Source organism: Diplotaxodon limnothrissa, linkage group LG18 (genome assembly GCF_057381915.1).
Source record: "Diplotaxodon limnothrissa isolate DT_005_m linkage group LG18, D_limnothrissa_male_GT1.1, whole genome shotgun sequence".
Taxonomy (NCBI): domain Eukaryota; kingdom Metazoa; phylum Chordata; class Actinopteri; order Cichliformes; family Cichlidae; genus Diplotaxodon; species Diplotaxodon limnothrissa.
The window spans coordinates 23,076,916-23,100,506 of NC_140613.1; the positions used below are offsets into that span (position 1 = coordinate 23,076,916).

The 23,591-nt window shown below is 39.7% G+C and overlaps 1 protein-coding gene across 1 annotated transcript in view; it reads left to right on the forward strand.

Annotated features, from left to right (window-relative positions):
* The window catches only part of clstn2a (calsyntenin 2a), a 166,603-nt gene that overhangs the window by 67,457 nt on the left and 75,555 nt on the right, over positions 1–23,591 (forward strand). Inside the window, exon 2 of the mRNA XM_085377112.1 lies at positions 21,009–21,131. Within this exon, the coding sequence (XP_085233238.1) occupies positions 21,009–21,131 (123 nt within the window). The remainder of the gene's footprint in view (positions 1–21,008; positions 21,132–23,591) is intronic.

The window sequence follows — 23,591 nt, forward strand, 5'->3', positions numbered from 1 at the left end:
TGACCGAGCTAAGATCCTGTGGGACTTCCAGATACAGACGGACAAAATGGTGGTGGCTAACCAACCGGACATAGTGGTGGTAGACAAACAGAAGAAGATGGCCGTAGTGATCGATGTAGCGGTTCCGAATGACAGCAATATCAGGAAGAAGGAACACGAGAAGCTGGAGAAATACCAAGGGCTCAGAGAAGAGCTCGAGAGGATGTGGAGGGTGAAGGTAACGGTGGTCCCCGTGGTAATCGGAGCACTAGGTGCGGTGACTCCCAAGCTAGGCGAGTGGCTCCAGCAGATCCCGGGAACAACATCGGAGAGCTCTGTCCAGAAGAGCGCAGTCCTGGGAACAACTAAGATACTGCGCAGGACCCTCAAGCTCCCAGGCCTCTGGTAGAGGACCCGAGCTTGAAGGATAAACCGCCCGCAGGGGCGTGCTGGGTGTTTTTATATATATATATATATATATATATATATATATATATATATATATATATATATATATATATATATATATATATATATATATATATATATACATTTATGCTCCAATTATGTAAAGCTACGCTAGCATGGTAAGGAAGGAGGTTTTTCTCTTCCTTTCCACCCAACTGGATCCAGTATTAGAGGGCTGCCATTGGATTGCAGTCATTTATCTTTCAAATGTGTATATGGCATTATGAGTAATGGTACTTTCACGCTTTTTAGCTCCCTTGATTACTTTGGCCCCCACTCCTCCTCCCCCATGCCTTTTTATTCCAATGACATATTCTTTCGACTGTAATTCGGACAACTTTGACAAAGTCAGATGCAAAATGTGGAAGATTGAAAGTGAATGTAAGGGCAGCTGGGGGAAGCAGAGGTTTTGGAAATGAATCAACCTTAGAACAACAAGAACATGAATGTGGTTCAGCTGTTTGAGTTCGGCGTCACTGAGGAGCTGCTGATTGCCTTTTCTTGAGATTTTATACTAGAAATCAGTGTGTGTGCGTATTTAACATAAACAGCATTCTGTTACATTCTCACGTTGTTAGTTCATGCTCCATTTATCATGTTATTATTGGAAGACTCTGGTACTGCCTCAAACCGTCCTAATGTTCCCCGTGTGGTCGTTTGTCTTTTTAACAGGGATGACACCTAAAATGCAACCAGCCATTCTCAGGACAGACATGCACAGTTTTCAAAATGAAGAAAACACAGCTAAAATAACAACAAAACTTAAACGTGATTGATGATTCTTCAATCAGTTGGCTTTCATCATTGTTATGACTGGAAAGTTGAACCAGCGCCGTAGCCATGGCAGCCTGTTTAGTTGGCTGACCAACTGCTGGTCAGTGCCCGCTTTCTGGTGATGAAAAGTGCCGGAGAAAAGCCTGATTAGTGTTACTGACAGCTCATAGATCTTAGCTGGCTCATCCTCAGCCCAACCTCCCTGCCTCTCTTTTGTCTCATCTACTTTCTCTCTCGTGTGCACACATATTGTACACGTGTGTGTGTGTGTGCACAAGGCCAGCCACTCTATGGAGATGTTAAAACTATACCAATTTGGATTCTCTGACAGGAGCAATACCAACATTAAGTCTCAAACCTAAAGAAGCCACGCCGGCTCTGCTCCACAAGTATTTAGAGGATGACACATTTACCCCTCGGCTGTAAAAGGCTGATAGGGTATTGTTGTTGTCACCCAGCTGGGTAGGTGGATGGCATGGACATCCGAGTTTGAGAATGTGACAACTTGACAACGAGGCAATGTAGGGTTTTGAAATTGATACCATAAGTGCATCTGCTAAAAATCTTGGACAAGTTCAAATCTTAGTTCACTGACCTCAAGGTCAAGGTCAGAGGTCAGTTTTTCTGAAAGTCTTGTGAAGCCAATAACTCAAGAAGGAAGTTGCCTAGGATTTTCAAAATAATAGCACAGGTACATCTTCTTCAGCACTGGGGGCCACAAGTTTTTTTAATTTTTTTTTTTTTTTTTTTTTTTTTTTTGCAATCTTGTAATATACTCGATCACTTTGCATTTTAAATCAAACTATAAAGGTATGATAGAAGTGTAGAATTTATGCTTTAATGCAGGTGGATTTACAAAAATGTTGTATTAACTGTTTAGTAAATACAGCACCTATAAGTCCTGCATTTTCAGAGCCTCTGTGGTGTTTTTTTCTTCTTCTTTTCTTGCTTACTTAACCAAAAGCTATAAGTTTAAGATTGATGGCAAAAGACATTTCTGACCAACAGTTTTGGCTTGCAGTTAATTCAAACTTGAAGAAGACCTCAACTCTATACGTTTCTCTGTTGAGTTCTTCTAGAGAGCATATCATTAAATGACTATAAATCAAGTCACAAATTATTCTTGAAAAAATAAAAGAGGAGCTCTGAAAAGAGATGTGCCTGTTACTTGAGCACAAGTGTTCCCAGCTATTAACATTAGCATATGGCTGAAGAAAACCTGTCATCACACTTTAGCTAGAGTCAGTAGACTTGGCTACACAAGAAAAGGTTACTTGCAGAAAGGGTAGTTACACTAGAAGTGTACGGTGCTTTGTGGGATTCCACAAATGGCTCTGAAACAAGGCGGCATTGGCCATCTTTGCAAACTTGAACTTGTTTAACAACAACTGCAAAATATACTTTCTTTTTATTGGTTCTTCTTTGTACCGAATATGAAAATCAAAATAAAAAGGGTTTTACTGCCTGGAGGTTTGTATACAATATTTTAGTGCAGTGGCAGCATAAACCCATAGATTTGCCATATAGTTTTACTATCAACATAAGGATTAATGGACCTTTCTGTACATTATGCAGACATGAAAGGCCAAACCTGCTGAGAAAGGGGATGAATAATGGCATGTGTACGTCTCGGGCAAACACAGTGTACACAAACAGTCTGCAGTCTTTTACTGACCTAGCAGGGTGCATTCACAAGCCTATTAAGTTTTCTACTGGTTTGTGTTTGTGCGCCAGTGTGTGAGAGAGAGTGTTTGTGTGCGTCATCCTCTATTGAGGTTAAGGCCCTAATAGTGTGTGCTCTTATCTGTGTTGGTACTTAAGGCTAAAGGGAGTAGTGGCAGCATGTGGTCATATGGATTAAATGCATCAGTGTGTCTACTTAAGATAGTGTAAAAAGATTGAAGTCTCTTACTGCTATGACACGAGGGTTCCTGATATTTTTATATATAATCCTAGTCTTTTAACTCTTTTCATGTGACACCTGACAATGTATAATAACTGGATCAGTGGCAGTTTCAGGTTAGAAGTCAGGGATGTCAGTGTGATCCAGTTGTCTTGTATTACATGGATCAGCTGCTCCTGTCAGTCCCAAAAACCCAGCTGAAAACCGAGAGGGGGGGTTCAGCTTTTTCAGTTATTACCCCTAAATTGTGGTATGATCCCCCCGCACATGTTAGGATGGCGATTTTTAAAACACGTCCTAATCTTAATGTTGTTGTTGATGATTTTTCTGCAGTGTTTTGGCACTTTGTACAGCACTTTGTCAGACTTTGTTGTAAAGGGTGCTCTATAAATAAAATTGGATTGGACTAGACATCAGAATAATGTCTCCCTTGTCCACATTTTATTGTGTATTAAATTTTGCATCATCTATTGGATCATCTAAAAACATGAGGCATAGCTTGAACTCCCTCCCCTCCTTCTGGTGCCCTGAGGTGGTGGTGATTTATCTGCTGCTCTAGCTTCTGGTCCGTAACAAATCCCCCCACCCTCCAATCTTTCCGTCTCTTTGCAGTTACTGTACATTCACTTTCATTTTTATGTCCTTTTCTTTCTTGGTCTCTGTTCCACTTACTCATCAAGCTCTCCTTCAATTCCATTTACAATTTATACTCTTTTTATTTAACACACCACCACTGTGTTTTGCCATACTAATTACATATATGAATGCAGCACCCCTTTCACCCAAACTCTGATGCTAGTCGGCGCTGATGCAGAGCAGACAATAGGTTCTGTCTGTTGTGCTGTTTGGTTTTGGCCCATTTTATCTGCGTCATACATCCTACCAGTCACCCTCACAATCTTCTGGGCTTTCCATCCGTCTGCAGCAAAGAACACAGGTTACACACGCACGCACGCACGCACGCACGCACGCACGCACGCACGCACACACACACACACACACACACACACACACACACACACACACAGAGTAGTAGAAGTTTGCCCAAGGCTGTTGCTGAAATGACTGGCTAACCACCAAGAGTTACATGGACTGCTTGAACTCTATCAGTCAATAGGCCATCACCCCAGGTTCTTTCTACCATGGTGGTTTGGATGTAGCCTTAGGCTGTGTGAGTTAGCCTGTGTGTTTGTATTCTGGAGGCATAAAGTACAGGTATAAAAAGAGAGGGAGACAGAGAGCGAAGGAAATACTAAAATATTTATTAACAGATTAAGAAAATAGTTTTCCAATAGTGTGCGCCTCAATCCAGTGCTAATGGCTCCACATAGTATCTGCAGTGTTTATTATGAAAGCATGGAGAAATGGGCCTTTGGAAAACAAGTAGTGCTGAAGTGAACATAAAAAAAGCACAGAGTTGAAACCAGGTTAAAACTTAATACTTCTTCTCCAAGAAAAAAATAAAATCATTAAATATACCTGTATTGGTCTCGGTGGTCACCTTTGTTTACCTTTTTGGATCGCATATCCATAGCAACACCAACACACAACACATGACCAAGCATTTGTAGATACAGGACACATGCCCAGCACTATACTGATTTTTGAAATGTGCTTAAGTGCATTACAGATTAATGATAAGGAAGTCACCAAGTGGACTGTCTCTCTAGGTCATAACATTCATTCTCATTCACTAGATGAGGCAGGATGCTCTGTATCTGTCAGATGGCTGACTGACGTCTCCTTCACACATGAATATCCAACAATGTCTGCAGATCCAAGTTGAGACATCGTCAGAAGTCTGTTTTGTAGTGTTGCCACTGTAGGTATTTTGGCCAGTATTGGCATTTAGAGCGGTCATGAGGTGGCACACATTCACTCCCTGCGTATTTACTGTGCATCAGACAGACAGTCATATCGGCCTGTTTGACATGTACCTTCATCTGGTAATGTCTAGAAAACGTTAGGACTGCAGTGCATGTGCGACTGTGTGGCTGTGACACTGACTGTGTTGTTTGAACTTGTGATTTATTAGAGGAGACTGTACCAGGATCATGTGAGGGTCAATACGTGAATATGTCGGAGTGATTCAGAGTACTTTTCTCTCCAGATCAATTCAGGATCTAGACAATAACCTAAGGATTTTGCCTTGTTTTTAGTTTTTTTAAACCCAAACAGCTTTACAGATATTAAACACATCACCAGCCTTTCCACTAACCTAAAGCTTCATTTATTTGCTGAAGTTGAAACATTTTTGGCCTGAGCAGGGCAATCTGTGCTCTCTTTCATCTTTGCATTAACTCTGACTGTAATTATTCTGCCTATAAAATGCTTTCCCCCCCCAAGCTATTAGGCCCCAGGGGTCAAATGCGTAGGCTGATTATTGTTCAAATGAAAGAAACCAAGCAAACACGAATCAGTCAGAAGTGACAGAAACGTTTGTTTGAAATGCAAGTTGGATAACTTTTCAGTCAGTTTAATGTAAAATCTATGTAATGCATGTCTCTCTTAGTATTTCCCATATAAAATGGAATGAGTTTTACTATTTTGTCTCTCTACACTGAGAATTTTAAAACTGTGTTTGTTCATTATAGTCACTGTGGTACAAAATATTAAGTAGTGCGTCTTCTAAATTTGATCAAATCAAGCTTAGAAGACGCACTAACCGCACCACACTGTGATCTGTCTCTTTCACTCATATTTTTTCCCCAAATTAGGGCCAATACGTATTGCTTAACTTAACAGTGAACTCCAGACTGATTTTATTATCATGACAGGTCTTCAGCATGTAAGTCCCAAATTTCCACGATGAGGGTGTGTAGGTTTTAAAAAGGACAGCAGAAGTGAAATAAAATCCACACGCTCGCACACAGAGGGAGAAGCTGACAGCTTAGTTTGAATCAATGTCCATTTTCTGTTTTTCAGCATCAGCGTGTTGCTCAGCAATGAGACAGGGAGGAAAAAAATTTTTTACACGCTGATTATTTTAGTCCTTTGCTGAAAAAAAGACACCATTACACATAATTATGACCAGAAGACTTTTGAGAAATAGTGCTAAAATTGTACTTAAAAGCTCTAAACCCTTCTTTCCCAGTGGTGCAGTATTTACTAAGTCTGTTTTGTTAAGTTACTGTGTGTTGGTGTGTTGGCATGCACATTTGTGCGTACGAAATGAGTCCTCTGTGGAAAGTAACTGTTTTTCACACTCGTACTTTTCTAGAGGGGCTTATAGGCCCCTTCAGCCATGACTAAAGCTTTTCTCTCGCTTTAAAAGTGCCTCTGCCAGCAACTTTAACCTCCCTGGGGTGATTTCTCAGTCTTTATCCACAGTACCATAACGTGGATTTGCAACTATTTTCCAGCCACATGTTACACCTTTATATTTAAAGTCCTTTAAGCTGACATGTGCCTTCTGAAGGAATTCCACCCATATTTTTGAAATCTGATTGAATATGGATGGATAAACTTATAGAAAAAAAGCATGTCTCAAGTTAAGCCGAGGAACGTGTTGTTTCCTTGAGAAGGATGCTTTGTGGACACATTTTTTTTATATCGCTCTAATGGCACCCACATGACCCGTGACAGCAAATTAAATTTTTATTACAACAGCGAGCAGTCAGCAGCTCCGGAGAAATATTCACATTTACACTGGAGATCATTTTATAATTAACTGCATGTGTAATGTCATGTGCATTATACTGTTTAATCCAAAAATAACTGCATGCTCTTTGCAGAAGAATAGGAAGTGGTAGCTTTAGGATGTATTTTCATCTTTTACACAAAGGGAATAGACTAACCCCTTTGAGACCTTCTCATGTAGTCACTGCACTGCTCTATGAGCTGTATTGAGGACACCAGTGGAAGTAATTTCCTGCTCCCTCTTGTTAGAGCACTATTGGAACAGATTTTTTCGCTGTAATTGAATCAGACATCTTGCTGCCCGGACATATGTAACATACTTCCTGCTCTTTTCAATCCATTATTCCTCTGGTGGGCGTGTAGATTTTGGTGATTGTCGAAAGGAAACTGAACTGACAGGCCACAAGGAAGCAGGTTGAAGGTGGCTAGTTAAGTTCCTGTTGTACACTTTGTTTTTAAATTTTAAAAAAATCCTTAAGAAACACTTTAGTGCTGTCTGCTGCGTTTTTCTTGGTCTTAAATCACATTAGAGCTAGACTATTCAAATATTTACTTCTTTTCATTGTTGCCAAATTAATGACATTGTCACTAGATTTTCTTTTTGGACAATTAACACCAGCATTGTTCTGTGAGTGGAAGGTGTGTGAGTGCAGGTCTGCTACACTACAGGTAGGCTGCGAGGGACCACGGGAAAAAAGCTTATGGAGTAAAATTAAAGTCTAGTACTAAAGTTTGCTCATGTGATCGTGCTGACCTTTTATTAAAATGTTTCTGAATTGAGGGATGCAGGGAAGGGTTTGACAAACTTACAGTTTGTTAATGAAGCTCCAAGCCCAGAAAATGATTCTAAGTTTGTTCAGAATTTTAATGTTTGGCAGCTCTATTTTTAAAATCTGTCACCACCTGTAAACATGGATTTCCAATGTATGTTAAATATTAGGTTTGTGGCCCTCACCTTTCTCAGGAAGAAAAAACCCCAAACAAAATGATCAGACTGACGGTTCACATCTTTTCCCTGATAACAGTGACAGGTAGTGAGAATGAGAGACGGCAAGCAAAGTAAAGCCACGGTTAAATGGCTCTAGATGACATATTTACCGCAGCAGACAGTGACAGACAAAAGATCTGAGACAGACGGCAAGAATCAAGACAGTCAGACTCACAGCTGATGCCTCTAAAGTGTAAATCGGCACTAAAAAGGACGAGAGCAGCAGCAACCAAACAGATGTCTGCCGGAGTACAACTTTCATGAGTGGATTCACTCGGAGTTTTAAATGTCAGATTATCCTGGCAGAGCAGGGAGACTTTGTTTCGTTTGTGGTGATCAGTGAGCTTATATGGCACAGTGGAGCCTGCTAGTTGATTATAAAAGTGTTCTGCACATGTGATATAATCATAATTTTGTTTGGGTTTTCGAATAAGTTCACAACTGTAACTCTTTTTCTTCCCAGGCATCTATAACTGAGGTTAAAACACATTGGTATATTTGTTATTATCACTTTTTTCTATAATATTTCTAAGAAAGGAAATAAAAGTTATTATTCAGCGTAACAAAATGTGAACGAGAGGCCAGACGGTTTGGCCTGTTTTGCGTCAGTCAGTGCATTTTTTGAAGCATCAGCAGCCTCTATTTTCCTCAAAGAAAAACCCCACAACTTCAGAAAATGTCTGCACTGAAATGGCCTTGCTGACAGCAACACAAAACACCTCAACAAAGCAGAAACCCATGATTTCAAAAGACTCACAAGAGAATTACATTCCTGCGAGTGATTTTGGTAATGCAAACTTGATGCTTCCACCAGGAAGAACCAGGAAATGAAATGAGTTTACTCCTGTGATTGTCATGGTCCTGGGTCGTGCGACCCAGTGTTTTGTGTTTTAGCCTATTTTGATGTTTATTCTTTGTTTAGGGTCACTAAGGCAGTCCAGCCATTTGTACATATTACCCGTGTATTAAGTCTCCCTTGCCCTTCGTGTGTTTATGTCTGCGTGTCTTATATTGTCAAGTCCATGCTGTCAGTTATGTCATCTCCCCTGTACTACGTCTCCCCGGTTCATGTGTCTTGTTTAATCTCCATGTTTCCTGTTTTACTTTGAAAGTCTGTATTCACGGTCAGTGTATTCAGTTTCACTCCTTCTGTCCTGTCGTTAAGTTCAGCTGTGTTCCCATGTGTGTCTCCACTTCCCCTGATCACCTCATGTGTGTATTTAAGCCTTCTGTTTTTTGCATGTCATTGTCAGGTCGTCTGTTTGCATCCCCATAGTGTTTCGTCATAGTTTACTCAGTGTTCATAGTTTGTCATCGCATTTTCACTGAGTTTCTTAGTCCTTTAGTTTTCTGAGTGTTCACAGTTTTCTTAGTTTTCATAGCTTCATGCTTTTTCGTGTGCCAACATCCAAATAAAGGATCGTCTTCTGTTCAGCCAGCAACTCCGCCTTTCAGCATCTGCTTTTGGGTCCTGTTTCCATTCACATCGGCGCACCCCGCCGTAACAGTGATATGCTGGCATTTCGTATTCGCCTTGTTGTCCCATGTGTGTGTGGGGGGGGGGGGGGGGGGGGGGGGGGGGGGGGTTGTTTGTTTGTTTTTTCACAGTGGAACATTTAAAAGTGCTGAAACACGTTTTTTCACACCTTCAGTGGAAAGCAGGCTTAAAAGTTCTATTGAATGTGCAAATCTAGGCCTGAACAGATGGAGGAATCATTCATTCCAGCCAGTCAAGGTGTGAAATTTTCATTTAACGTTTTTTGACATTTAGCAGATTGTTGCATTTGAAGGGTGTTGAACTAAGTGCAAACTGTAGACTCTTTATGTTGGCTGATCATCACATGAATCCAAAGTCTGCAAAAGTGGAACTGTTTCTAATTGAATCCGGTCCGTCACACTGCCATCCATTCCTCCTCACCGTGGCTCCTCTCGTCTCCTGCTGCTTTCTGTTAATGGAGATATCGCCTCCTCCCTTCTTCTCCTTCCGCCACTGTCCTCATCCCCTCCTCTGTTATCTCTTTGTTGTCCTCCACTCCACTTTCACTTTTCAATACTTGCCCTGTGCCTCTTCCTTGGCCCGCTCCGTGAAACTAATCGTCAGTGTGCTGTCACTCAGAGCGCTGCATCTTTTCCGTTTTCCTGCAAAAACGAATCAGTCGGCCTTTGTTGATTATTTAACACGTGCTCCCTCCTTCTCTCATTATACTGTAAATCAACAAATGATTAATGGTAATGGCCTGTATTTATATAGCGCTTTACTAGTCCCTAAGGACCCCAAAGCGCTTTACATATCCAGTCATCCACCCATTCACACACACAATCACACACTGATGATGGCAAGCTACATTGTAGCCACAGCCACCCTGGGGCGCACTGACAGAGGCGAGGCTGCCGAACACTGGCGCCACCGGGCCCTCTGACCACCACCAGTAGGCAACGGGTGAAGTGTCTTGCCCAAGGACACAACGACCGAGACTGTCCAAGCTGGGGCTCGAACCGGCAACCTTCCGATTACAAGGCGAACTCCCAACTCTTGAGCCACGATCGCCACGATTAATAACAAGGCGCAACCAGAAAGAAAACAAATAGGGTTTATTAGTGAGTGTGGGTCTGGAAGGCAGGAAGACTGAGTTTCTTTTAGCGAGGCTTAATATTCCCTGTAGTGAATGCCAAGCGCTCTAAAGGCAAATAGTTGGCATTTTGAGATCCCCTGAGTATCTATCTTTCTGCAGTGTCCTGAAATTCCCCAGCTTAAAGTAACTAAAACATTAAGCAAATGTTAACTTAAATTGTAATGATGATCATATCCTTTTGGCACAGAGCTCGATGGTATTTATGATGAAGTACATACAGAAGCTGGCTTGATAGCTGCTTTGACCTCCAAGATACCCTGAAACTTTCAGACAGATGGCTTGCTTTCATGAAGTTGAAGGTTTGCTTGCTTGGGTTTTGAATGATTACGATGCCTAGCATCTTATGTGCCATGCTTTTTATAGTCATTTGATGCCTTGGGTCTTTACCGTCAAGGCTGGCCTTCAGTCTGTGGTGTACCTTTTTGCTTCTTGTGGTTAGACTGGTAAATATTATATTGCCAGCATGAAAAGCAGTGGTTTCTATTTTCTGTTTAAAAAGTGAATAATATTTTATTTCATTAGATTTGCACACTAGGAATCCTCAGTTATGACAAATACATATTCATGTTTACCTATAATTATATTACTTATTATTTGGGCAGTGTTGAGGTCATGATTACTCATTAACTTTGGAAATATCACATTCGTTGAACTTTGTAAACTCTCTCTCTCTAACAGTTGAATTTAAAATGCAATTCAGCTGAAAGCCAAATAAATCAATGAGAATAAATAACAGTGGAGGTTGTTGGGCCATAGGGTTATCTGGGGAGGAACGAGGCTCAAACAACAAGCTTTCCCAAATGGGTAACATGTGGTCCTCGCTGCATCATCTATAATGGAAGGTCTGCAGGTGCAGACGGGGGTGATGAGGCCCAGGAAGCATTGCAGTTTTTCCATAGGTTCACCTGAACTTTATAGCAACTTCTGCTTCCTCTAGATAAATGAAAGACTAGCAGAAGCAGTCCACTGTAAAGAAAAGGGGTGCCCTGGTTTTCTAGTACGGGCAAAGCAAAAGATATGAATGCAGCATAGCAACATTTTATCTCATTTATCTCTTTTATAATTGTTTGAAGCAAAAATACTCCAAAATAACCCCACCGACACACTCCCTGTAATCTCTCCATAGGGTCCTGCACACTTTTTAGATCCTCCAGAAATTGAAACCTTTCATCTCAAATTTATCATTTTCAAGTTAAATTTATCATTTTATTTTATTTTCCAATCGCACAATCATCTGTCCAAATACCACAACTCTTCAGTTGTTTCTTTTGAATGCCTATAGGCATTGTGTGCAGAAAATAAGAGGCTTTTTTCCCCCTGTATCAGTTCATTTTGATGAAGTCAGCAGCAGACAGAGAAGGGATTGTGTGTTACAGAGCAATTATGGCACATCTGTATCTCACATACTGCTGTTAAGACTTGAAAGCAACCATCACATTGTCTTAATGGAATTGTGGGGACAGCTAAATCCGATCAATATTTCCGTGAACTAATTGTATTCACAACTACTGTTGTGGGGGAGTTTATGTTTTCTGGTGACCAGAGTTTATGGCTGTTTTAATGAGTTAAGGAAAAATCAACAATACTAAAAAACAACAATATTGCCTGGAAATCCAACTGTACAAGGCAGAAAGGTCCTGAGAGAATGCAACTGAGGAGAATTAATGCTCTGAAAATGAAGCGTTGATCATCTACGACCCACTTTTGCTTTGAGTGCACAGCTTAGATGCTGCAGTCAATATGCCTAATTACTTTTGTACTTGCTAACTGCAGCTTACACTTCAGCAGTGGGACTGTAAAACTCACCGCCGATGCTCACAGTACTTATAGACCTAATGTAGTCATGCTGTCTCTTTGGCATTGGAGTTTCTTATGTCTAATCTACTGGTGCTGTTCCCTTCTCTGAATTTAACTTTTGCATTCGTTTATGTGTCGGTGTTTCCAAGAGCTGTCTCCTGAACCCACTGATGAATCTCTGAGTTGCTTAATTTACATACCAAGTAATGCATTTTGCTTGTGTATTGTCCCTCTGGGTTTGAATACTTTCCAAGAATGTTATACCTATGGGGAAATCTTATTATAGGAAGTGCAACTATATGTATATATTCCTAGAGGTGAAACACTAGCAATCATTTCCAAGTAGTTTCAAATGATTAAAGACTTGCTGAGGCTATGAAAACTATCAGGTATTAGTATATATTATGACATGCCTTTTGAATAGAGTGACCATGTTTTGTGGTTCTCATGTACATGTGAAGTTAAAAGTAATGCCATGTCCAATAGTCAAAGCAGAGAAGAGGAGGGGTCAGAGGTTAGAAGTTAAAATACACTCGCTGAGCACTTGCTAGTACTGGTTTGGAATATTTCTGGCCAGGTGCTGGAAAACTTCCCAGATTTTGGTCCATATGGACATGATAGAGTCACACAGTCGCTGTTTCTTTTAATATTGCCATGTTGAAACCAGCTGATTTGAGCCTTGTGACATGGTTCGTTATCCTGCTGGATGGATACATTGTGGTCATAAAGGCACGGACATGGTCAGCAGCACTCAGGTAGGCTGTGGCATGTAAACGATGCTCAGTGGGCACTAAAAGGCCCAAAGTCCAAGTCCAAGAAAACATCCTCCACACTATTACACTTCCACCAGCCTAAACCACTGAAAGAAAAGGGCAGGATTTTATGTTATTTACAGCAAATTATGACTCAAACATCTGAATACTGAAGCAGACTCATTAGCTCAAGCAAGCCGTAATGGCACGCGGTGTGTTTTTTATACAGCAACCTGTCTGCTTCAAGGTTGGACATGTTGTGTTGGCAGATTCTCTTGTATTGGTATTTGAGTTGCTGTTGCCTTTCTATCAGCTCAAAGCTGTCTGGCTATTATGCTCTGACCTCTGGCATCAACAAAGCATTTTCACCCAGAGAACTGAATAGTTACTCTTTTTCATACCATTCTCTATAAAGATGGTTGTATGAGAAAATCCCAGTAGATCAGGAGTTCGTGAAATACTCAGACCAGCTCGTCTGGCACCAACGGCTATCCAAGGTCGGAGTCCCTTAAATCACCCTTTTCTCATTCTGATCCTCAGTTTGAACATTAGTTGGTTGTTTTGACCATCTCTATGTGTCTGAAAGCATTGAATAGTTGACACGCTATAGGCTGATTAGAATAAGCAGTCGAACTGGTGTAGATAATGTTGGACCTGTTATTTTTAGCTGCAGGAAAAGATCAATAGCGTTTCAGTGTTGACACTATCACCTTTGTGTAACTAGAAAACCTGAGTTTAAGCCTAAAGATAGCTGGAAAACGTATTAGCAAACAAGTACTGTATTACATACGCAGCTGAATGAACTATAATCGGAGTTGGTGTGTCATGAGCTCATGAAGGGGCTCTTTCTAGATGCTAAACTCATCTGGGACTTGCTCATGATTTCTTCCTATAATGTGTTTTGCAGTATAAAGTTTCTGGAGATGAGTATTGCGAATCGGCACAATGAATTTAATTGAAACTGAACCAAGCTATTGTTAACTTTGTGTAATGTTTACTCTAGGTAGTGTTTTAACAGGGCCTTTTAATTAGCTGCAGGTACCACATGAGCTATTAGTTTGAGCCAAAACAAAATATTTCAAATGTTTTATGCTGTAAATCTAAAGTAATGAGATGCAAGACACTGAAGTCCTCTGCAGATTTGGGGTAAGCAACAAATGTTGCCTTTTAATCAAAATGATTAATCTTTTTCCTCAAAAAGTGGAAAAATAATCAAATGAAAATAAAAAAAATATACAAAATATGAATAATATTGTCCATTATCTTTTATCATAATAATAAAATAAAGTAATGAATTAAGTATTTTAAGTGTATTATTATATACATAAAGGTAATGTAACTTTGTGGATATTTTCAGGCACACTAACGACTTTGATTGAACTGGTCTATCATGGCTGCTAATGCTGAGTTATTACTAGCAGACATAAACTCCTACATATCTAAGCTATTAAGCTGCCATCAATTACTGTTAGAAGTGTGATATAATGAGATCCACTGTTCAACGCTGAAGCAATTATCACTTTCTAACCAAGCTGAAAAGCTCTGAGTCCACAGTTTTAATTCTCTGCCCGCTTTTACTGTTAAACTAACAGCATCATAAACACTTTCCCACATGGACACATCGCTATAAAAGAGTAAAATAAGATGATTTGTTTAACTGCCTCATTAGAGAAAGCAAGAGTTAAAAGACAGTGTTAAATATCTCGTGGTGTCAGGGAGAGTCTCAGCGTTGCTGTTTTCTCAAAGGTGGGTAATTAATGTGTAATCTTCTTTTGTGCAAGAATATGAATAACATGCTCTTGCATGCTCCTTAATTTGTGTAAAATGAACATGAAGCCAGTTAACAATAATTGGATACAAGTCTTTGTTGTTGTTCTGTTAATGAAGCAAGAATCAGGGTGATGGGGCAAAAAAAAAGAAGCAATGTATTTAAATCAGCACTAAATCTGATTTAATGTATAGTTTAAACAGTATTTTACAATTTGAAGAGTTGAGAACTCCCCCCAACAAATGTAATCAGAAATCGTTTTAACAGACTCAGTCTAATTTATTTTGACAGCAGTAAGTGATAATCAGTTTCTTTTTAATGCCAGGGATGTATTTTAAAAACCTGGCCTACTCAGAAGCCTCTTCTCTTTCTTCGAGAGACGTGGCGCTGTTATTCTGGAAGTGCATCCTATAGGAACCCAGTTTAATAATTTAATAGGAGAATAAATGGAAACATTTGTAAGGTTGTACAGGCAGCAGTCTATTCTTCTGTCTGTCTGTGCCTGTCCTCTCTTTTACCACTTTATTGCCCCTCTTTCTCCCTCACCCCACCTTCCTGCCTGCCACTCCTGTTATCTTTTCTCTTGTCAATCTCTTTCTCTCCCCCCTTTTAATTTCTTCTTCTTAGCTCTCAATTTGAATTTGTTTTTCTGTTTTCACATTCAGGTAATACTTTATTACTTTATCTTTGTATTATTCTACTTTTCCTCACCGATGACGGGCAGTGTTGGAGTGAGATTTTAAGCCAGCTCCTCCTGTATAGACACATGAACTCTAAACCAGTCTGGATTCTCTGATAGGAGCTTTACCAAGTCTCAGATCTAAAAGGAGCTCCTCAGATTCAAAGTGTCCTGAATGAGAGAATAAGCCTTCCAGAATCAGTAAAAGCCATCTTAGACATTTTTCATTTTAATCCCTTTCTGCATTTTTCATTTTATCTGTATTGCCCTCCTACTTATTTTATACTGCTTTTATACTTCTTCTTATCATTATTATCACCTCTTGGTAGTCTCGCCTTTTTTTTCTACTGTCGCCAAAGGAAAGATGTCTTTCACCTGTAATCAAACACACAGTGAAAAGAAATGGATTTGACGTGACTTAAACTGATCAATACTGGCACGCTAACGCAGTGTCTTACAATATGAGCTGGGACTTAAATTAAATATAGATTATCATCCAATTGTGTCCCTGTAGTAATATATTTTCATGAGCTTCAGTGACCAGGGGAAGACAACACAACAGATATTTTGATTTCAATAGCAGGATGGATACAAGTTAATAATCTTTTCCACTAATGTTATTTACAGGAACTCACTATCTTGTTTCTTGTGTCTGTCTCTATATTACTGTCATATCAGATTTTATACAATGCTCTAAACACACAGATCGACTTTAAGACTGTTTCCTCTAGTAAGTCAATTAGTCTTCCATAATGTGAAGTCTAATTCTGTAATGGCTGCAGATGGATCTCAGGAAGTGGCCAAAGACGCCATGCACATTGTGACCATTGACACATGTAACCTTATTAAAGGGAAGCCTGAGTCTGGGGATGGCAGCGTCTGTCTCTCAGTTGTTCAGTTCACTGTTTTTTGTCTGGGCTCCAGGCCTATTACAATGATTTTAACTTAATTTTAGACATGCAAAGCATGAATCCCACTGACTTTGGTGAACTACTGACTTTTTCTCTGTGCCGTAATATACCATTTTAAGGAGCTCGACAACTAACTGTCTTGATTTTTCATGCCAGTCGTTTGATATTTAGCTCTGTGTTATCCTGCTGGAAGCAGTCATCAGAAGATAGGTACTCTGTGGTGATTAAGGGATAGACATAGTGCAGCAATACTCAGGTAGGCTGTGGTATTTAAACAATGCTCAGTTAGTACTAAGAGGCCCGAAGTGTGCCAAGAAAATATCCCCCATATTATTACACTACCAGCAGTCTGACCTATAGATACAAGCCAGGATGTTTTCATGTTCATTTTGACCCTGAATATCAGAGCAGAAATCAAGACTCATCAGACCAGGCAACACTTTTTCAATCTTTTATTGTCCAATATTAGTGAACCTGTGAGAACTATAGCCCCACTTTCCACTTCTTAGCTGACAGGAGTGGCACCGCGTGTGGTCTTCTGCTGCTATAGCTCATGCGTCAAGGTTGCACGTGTGAACATTCAAAGATGCTCTTCTGCATGCTTTTGTTGTAATAAGTGGTTGTTTTAGTTACTGTTGCCTCCCTGTTAGTTCAAAGCAGCCTGGCTATTCTCCTCTGACCTCTGGCATCAACCAGAGAACTGCTGTTCACTTTATTCTTTCTCTTTTTTCAACACGTGTAAACCCTAGAGATGGATGTGTGGGGAAAATCCCAGTAGATCAGCAGTTTGTGAAAAACTCAGACCAGCCCATCTGGCACCCTCAACCACACCATGTTCAAAGTCACCTTTCTTCCCGTCTGCACTTCAGCAGGTCGTCTCAACCATGCCTACATACTTAAATTCACTGAACTGCTGCCATGTGATATATTAGATAATTAGATATATTGATATACTGTGAACTTGATCAGGAAGTAGGTGGTGACTCTAGAATATGACAACAATAATATTTGCTTAAATTTGTGGAGAAATTGCTCAAACATTGGGGAAAAAAACCCAGCGTGTACGTACATGTCCTCCAAAATCAACTACTGAGTATTATAATCAAAACAGCTGTCTGTCCCTGTTTTCTGGCTTAGAAGTGAGCCCTTTTAGCTCAGTTTATAATTGCCTTTGTATATGTGTGTGTACTAGTCTGGACTGCAGATTCACATGCACACAGTTAATGATACATCGACACGTTTTTACGGATGAAAAACTGTGACTACATGACAGCAAGAATCTGAGCCAATGTTTGTTTATAGCAGCTCATCAAGCAAAAAGGAAACACCGCTTGTGTTAATGTACAATCTTTATTTTCCTGTGCTTTTCCTGTGTTTTTCCTGAGTCTGTACAAACATGCAACAAGGTACTTGGATTAGCGATGAAATTGACATTGGAAGAACACACATAAATGGAGAGTATAGACAGGTCTTTATTGCTTTCAGCTTTGAGAAATTGTCTTATAGAAAGCTGCTGCTGTAGTTTAGCTGATCTTCTCTAGAAAGTTGTTCCAGACTCTTTTCTTTTCTCTTTGAATGCAATTTTTGTTTCATTACTGTGGCTCAGTACAAGGATGTCAAGGATGAATACTTTAAATGCATCACTAATGGCTTTACAGTACTTCATGTCATGAAAGCCAGTATTGGTAATAGCCCATTTCCATGGTCTGATGTGTGCTATTTTGCTAATATATAGCTCCAATATCAGACTACCTTTAAAAACTCCCAGCTCTGCTGCGTCAACCACCACCCAATTTGTTTGGGATAAATGTAAGACCTTGAGCTAGAAATTGAACTTGCCATCCATGAGTAAACTGAACTGGCTGTGGGCTGCTATTAGACTTACTGAAGACATCTTCAAATGTAAATGAAATGCTGTGTGAGCATGATGGATTAATATGTATTTATGCATGGTTAGTGCAGGCACACAGGAATGAAGAATCACTTTGGTACTGCTCATTTTTATAGTCACCTCAGCACTTCACTTTAATATTATCATGACTTTCGAGAGTCTCTCTGTAACATTGTTTCAGTTCATTTCATGTCTACTTTTTTATGGTAATTTTACACAGAAGAGTAAATCCAAGGAAATCTGAAAAACATAAGGATCAGGCTGTACCTGCATTAGGACATAAAAGTGTATGTGTTTTAATGTCCTGGTTAATGCACCATTGGATCCAGCATTACAAGTAAAATGTTCCTGAAGTAAAGATACCTAAATACCACTTGAAAACAGACCTCCACTTTTCTCTTTTCGCATTCCAGCAGAGCAGAGTCATGCTGTGTGCTGCAGTGCTTTCTATCTACTGCATGAGCATAAGATGACACTTCTTCCATGAATAATGTCATCCCTTGTGGTTATTTTTCACTGCTTATGATCCACTCTGTACTCTCTCTCAGCATGGTAGGAGTGCCATCTAGAAACATTAGATCCTTGGCAGCACAATGAAAGATTATAAGACAAATGTGACGAAGAGTTAACACAAAAGGTCATGTAGATGAAGATTCTTAGGTCTTGCTTTTATGTTATAAATCTAAAAATAAAGCTTCGAAAGCACCGTAAACTTGTTCCAGAGGCTTTTATATAAGCCACTCTTTTGTCACAAGCTTAAAGTGTGTTTGTCTCTGGGTTTTTTCTCCTTCACATCAAATGTGTTGCTTTAAATTTGTGTTTCTTTTGTTCAGACCTATTTTCTAGTTTTTGACCCTGTCCTCTCAATTCAGTGACAAGCAGGGGCAGAAAATGGGATAGTAGGACAAAACTACTAAGATTTGTTCAAACAGATGAAAAGTGGCGAAAAAGCTTTAGGAAGAGTTTGATGCATTTTAAATCACTGCCAGCTGGACATGTCATCTGCTCATTGGCATGAGACAAAGTGTTCCTCTTCAATGGATTGAAAGCTCGGGTTGACATCCCAGCTCCCTGCAGGGACTCACACTTGTGCACCAGAGATGCAGTATGTGTGTGTGGATACACAAAAGTGGCCAAGCGCATATGGTTTTTCTTGTGCCACGCTGGTGTCTGTGTATTTGTGAGGTCCTGCTGCAATGAAGCAGAAGAATGTCCAATTTAAAGAAATCAGTAATTCCTGCATGTGTGATTGTGATCTGTGTTAACCTGTGATTTGCAGCATGGTGGTTATACTAGAAATTGTATAGTAATAAATAGAGATGCACAGAGTAAGAAACAGGGAAACAGACAATTGTAAGAAGCTTGAAAGTCAATATGTCCAAATATTGTTATTCTTCAGAACTTTCTTGGGCAATTCCTTCAGATCTGTTGTCATTGATTTTTTAAGTCCAGTTCTTTTGAAATTTGGCGTACCTCAGCTTTTTCTCACTATTTTGCTTCTTTAAGAATGGCTTCTTGACAGTTAGCCTTCCACCTCGACCATTTCTGATGAGGCTTTGGCTGATAATAGGTGGATCAACTGAAGGGCCAGATGCATCTCTCATGTTCTATGTCAGGTCTTTGCTGGATTTTTTCACAGTTTCTTAAGGACATGACTTTAAGATGGCGCTTCTTTTGTCCTCCACTTGCTCAGTTTCCTTCAATTTTTAAAAGAGATGATGCACACAGTGCTAAGCTATGCTAAGCTTTTGGCAAAGCTAACTTTGGGAATCACCTTGTTAGTATGAAAATACAATTTTATGCCTCTCAATTTGTGTTATGTTTGCCCTTTTTTGTAAATTCAGCTAATGAAATGCAAACAAATGATGGTGTTTTGCAACAAGCTGCCAGTAACAGTTCCTAAAGATATTTTTCTTTCTTTTTGCTAAATTAACTATTAGGCGTAGACACCGCACTGGTTCATCCCTTTAGTTAGGTTATTTTTCCTTTAAAAGCAATAAGCATTTCACTGCATATCGTACTGTGTTTGACTGTGTATGTGACAAATAAAATTAAAACAAAACAACAGCAGCAACAAATTACTCTGTAAAGGTTTGGGGGTTTGGGTCTGAAAATGAGTGAAAAAGTTGCCAATGTGCAGAGAAAAACCTAAAAGGATCTTCTGAAAGTCTGTAGAACTTTTGCTTAAGACAACTTTAAGAATTACAAGAAAGTGTGGCTGGAAAAGAAATAAGGGGGACCTCGCAACTTTTGCACAGCACAGTACTGGAAGTCAAAGTGTAGTTTACAGCTTTGCTGCAATGCTTTATCAAAGAATCACAAATTCCATCCAACAAACAACATTTTCTTTCCACACTATTCGCTTCTTGACTTTTATTGCTCCTTTTTGCCACCTGTGAAAAAGCAACACTCCAGTGGAGGGTTATATCCTTTTGCGTCTCTCATTCTGAGTCTGTCTGTTGAGGTGACTCACTGCATTATGATAAACATGGTCATAAACTGTAGAATGAACAGAGCATTGTACTAATGAAAGTACCAGTCTTTGCAGTAATGCTGTTACTTTCTGCTCCTCCCTTATTCACAAGGCATCACTATAGCAGGCAGCTCTGTATTTGTTTTTGTTTTTTGCTTTCCCTGATGTACTCCCAATGGGATTTGAATTTCCTCTTGGGATCCAGGGATCTTTTACTTGTTAGGGCAATGTATAAATGGCTACACTATGTCTTTGCAGTAATACTGTGACCAAAATGTGCATTGAATTTCTCAAGTACAGCTATACAAACTAAGACAGTATCATTTATGCCATCCTTCCTCCTCTTTTCACAGTCAACAAGCACAAGCCATGGATAGAAGCCTCTTATCATGGAGTGATCACAGAGAACATGGACACAGTGCTGCTGGACCCTCCGCTGGTAGCTCTAGACAAGGATGCCCCGGTGCCATATGCTGGTAGGAAATGCAAATGCAAAATAACAAACACATTAATATCAGTTGTACAGCAAAGTACACACATTTTAATAGAATACAGCATGTTTATATACGCACATAGTACACAGAGTGTTTCTCACACACACACACACACACACAAATAGAGAAGACTTTGATGAGGACGCTTCAGTGCTGTGTGCAGGCAACTGTGGCAACTTCACACCCCAAGACAAAAACAGATGATCCACCAGTTCTCCGTACTCACTGTTTGTCATGGAGACTGAATTCCATTTATCACAGTTAGCAGTGTAAAACAAATGGCTTTCTTTTTAAAGAGAACAATTTTTTTCTTGCCGTTGTGCAGAATTACTTTACATGGCCCCAAAAAATAAAAAAAAAAATAAAGAGTTTCCCTTCTTTCTAACTCAACAGAAAACCTCTGGCCAGGATTGAGGAATTTAAATTCACAAACGCATAGACAAAGGTATTCAAGCTTACGAAAATAGGTTTATTTTATTCTCTCACAGCCTCTTCGGTCTTCCTGTCAGGGATCTTTTCGTGGCTTCTGCTGAGGCAATTTTTTCCCATAAGCTGAAATGCCCCATTAACCTCAACAAAAGGTTGCTCTTAAATATTGAAACATATGAATATATCTCTCCTCAGCGTTTCATGATGACAATATTTATTTCAGAAGCAAAACAATGCTCTGTCATTTTCACTAGAACACTCACCTAGAATTTAAGCGGGGTTTACTTCACTGAATTAGCATTGTAGTAAACAGCATCTCAGCTCCAGTTTTATTTAAATTAAATTATAGCTATTTGTATTCCGCTATCATACATTTGCTTTAATCCCAGCCACTGCAGTATTTAATATTAATTAGTTTATTATATATTTACAAAGATTTTAATACCCTTAAGGTGTCTAGCATGTGCCCTTTAGCAATAACTGATTGCAGCATCTGCATTCACTTGAAAGTCTGGTTACTGAGTACTCACTGTAAGTTTTTACAGGGGAAAAAAAGTTCTCTGTGTTGTAGTGCAGTACAAATCTCCCGGGTAGCGTGAAAAACAACTAAGGAACAACCTTTGTTCAGTTTAACGTTTTATTGCGCTCGTGTTTGAAGTTCGAGCTGCCACACAAACCACAGTCTTTAACATAGACGTGGATGCTCTGGGTGTAGCACTCACATGTGACACATTTAATAATGATGGTGCAACATCATCATGAACCTCATCTCCAGATCGTAGTTTCTCGAGCTGATTATATCGCCTAACAAGAGCTAAAATCAGGCAGGCGTTACACAGGTACAGCAGTGCTGACAGTGACAGGAAGAAAAGGGACAGAGAGCGCTGTTATAATTAGACAAAATATTGTGAGACTCAAAGGCAAACGAAGAGGCTTTTGGCAGCTAACGCTTAACAGCTCATTATGGCGAAATGGCTGCTATTAATCCCAGAGCTGACAACCATGGAAAACTGATACTCAGCTACTTTTCTTCTTCTGTTCTCTTTTTTTTGTGTGTGTTTGTGCCAAAGCAATCTTTTCTGTTGCTTTCGGTGTTTCTCATGAGCTGTTCTGTAAATAATCGGTAAATACAGCTGACTGTAAAGAGTGTGAAATAGCTGAAATTCATTTTCAACAGCTTTTTATACTTAACAACGTTGTACATGTTGTGTAGTACTCTATGGTGTAACCCAAATGTTGTAGAATCTGCATTGCAAATGTACTGTATAGAGATTTAACGATCCCCTTGTGGGGGAAAGGAAGACTTAGTTTCACCTCAGAAGAAAACTCAGAATATATTTAGCAACAATAGCAACTACAGTCATATTTTATTCATTACAAGTGAAGACACTGAAGAAACCGCTTCCAGACATTGTTTCTGTCCACCAAAGCAGCCTTACAGTATTTTACAGCACATAACGTTCCCTGGTAACCAAATCCATGATGTGGTAAAGGTTTAATGACACCGTGACAAGTAGGCAAACAAAAGAGGAAATTAATTGTAATTGTTTTTCTCCATGATTAACATGTGGTTTGTTTACTTGAGAAGGGCAAGCTTTGTGAAATATTGCCCCAGAGGAAAACGCAGAGCTGTACACTGGCTGCTGACTGGTGATATTTCTCTCCCTGAATGTTTTTCATTGCATACGGTCTAATGAATGAAACCCATACAATAGCTACCAAGGAGACTGAAAAAATGGCCATAAAAGAGCAGCTCTGTCCCAATTTATCTCCCCTGGCAATTGCTACAGCTACAGCTCACACAATGCCCTCCTTTGGAGTTGAACTATTCTCTCAAATCTTTATCTCGATCTAGACCTTCATTTGTATCTTTCTCTCCACCCGGCGCCACATTCTTTCTCTCTCAATCCAGCTATCCTTCTTCCACTTCACTGTGTCGATGCTTTGCTCCTAGCAAGCCCATATACAGCCAGTCACTTGCGCATTATATACACTCTCATCAATCCTGGTTTC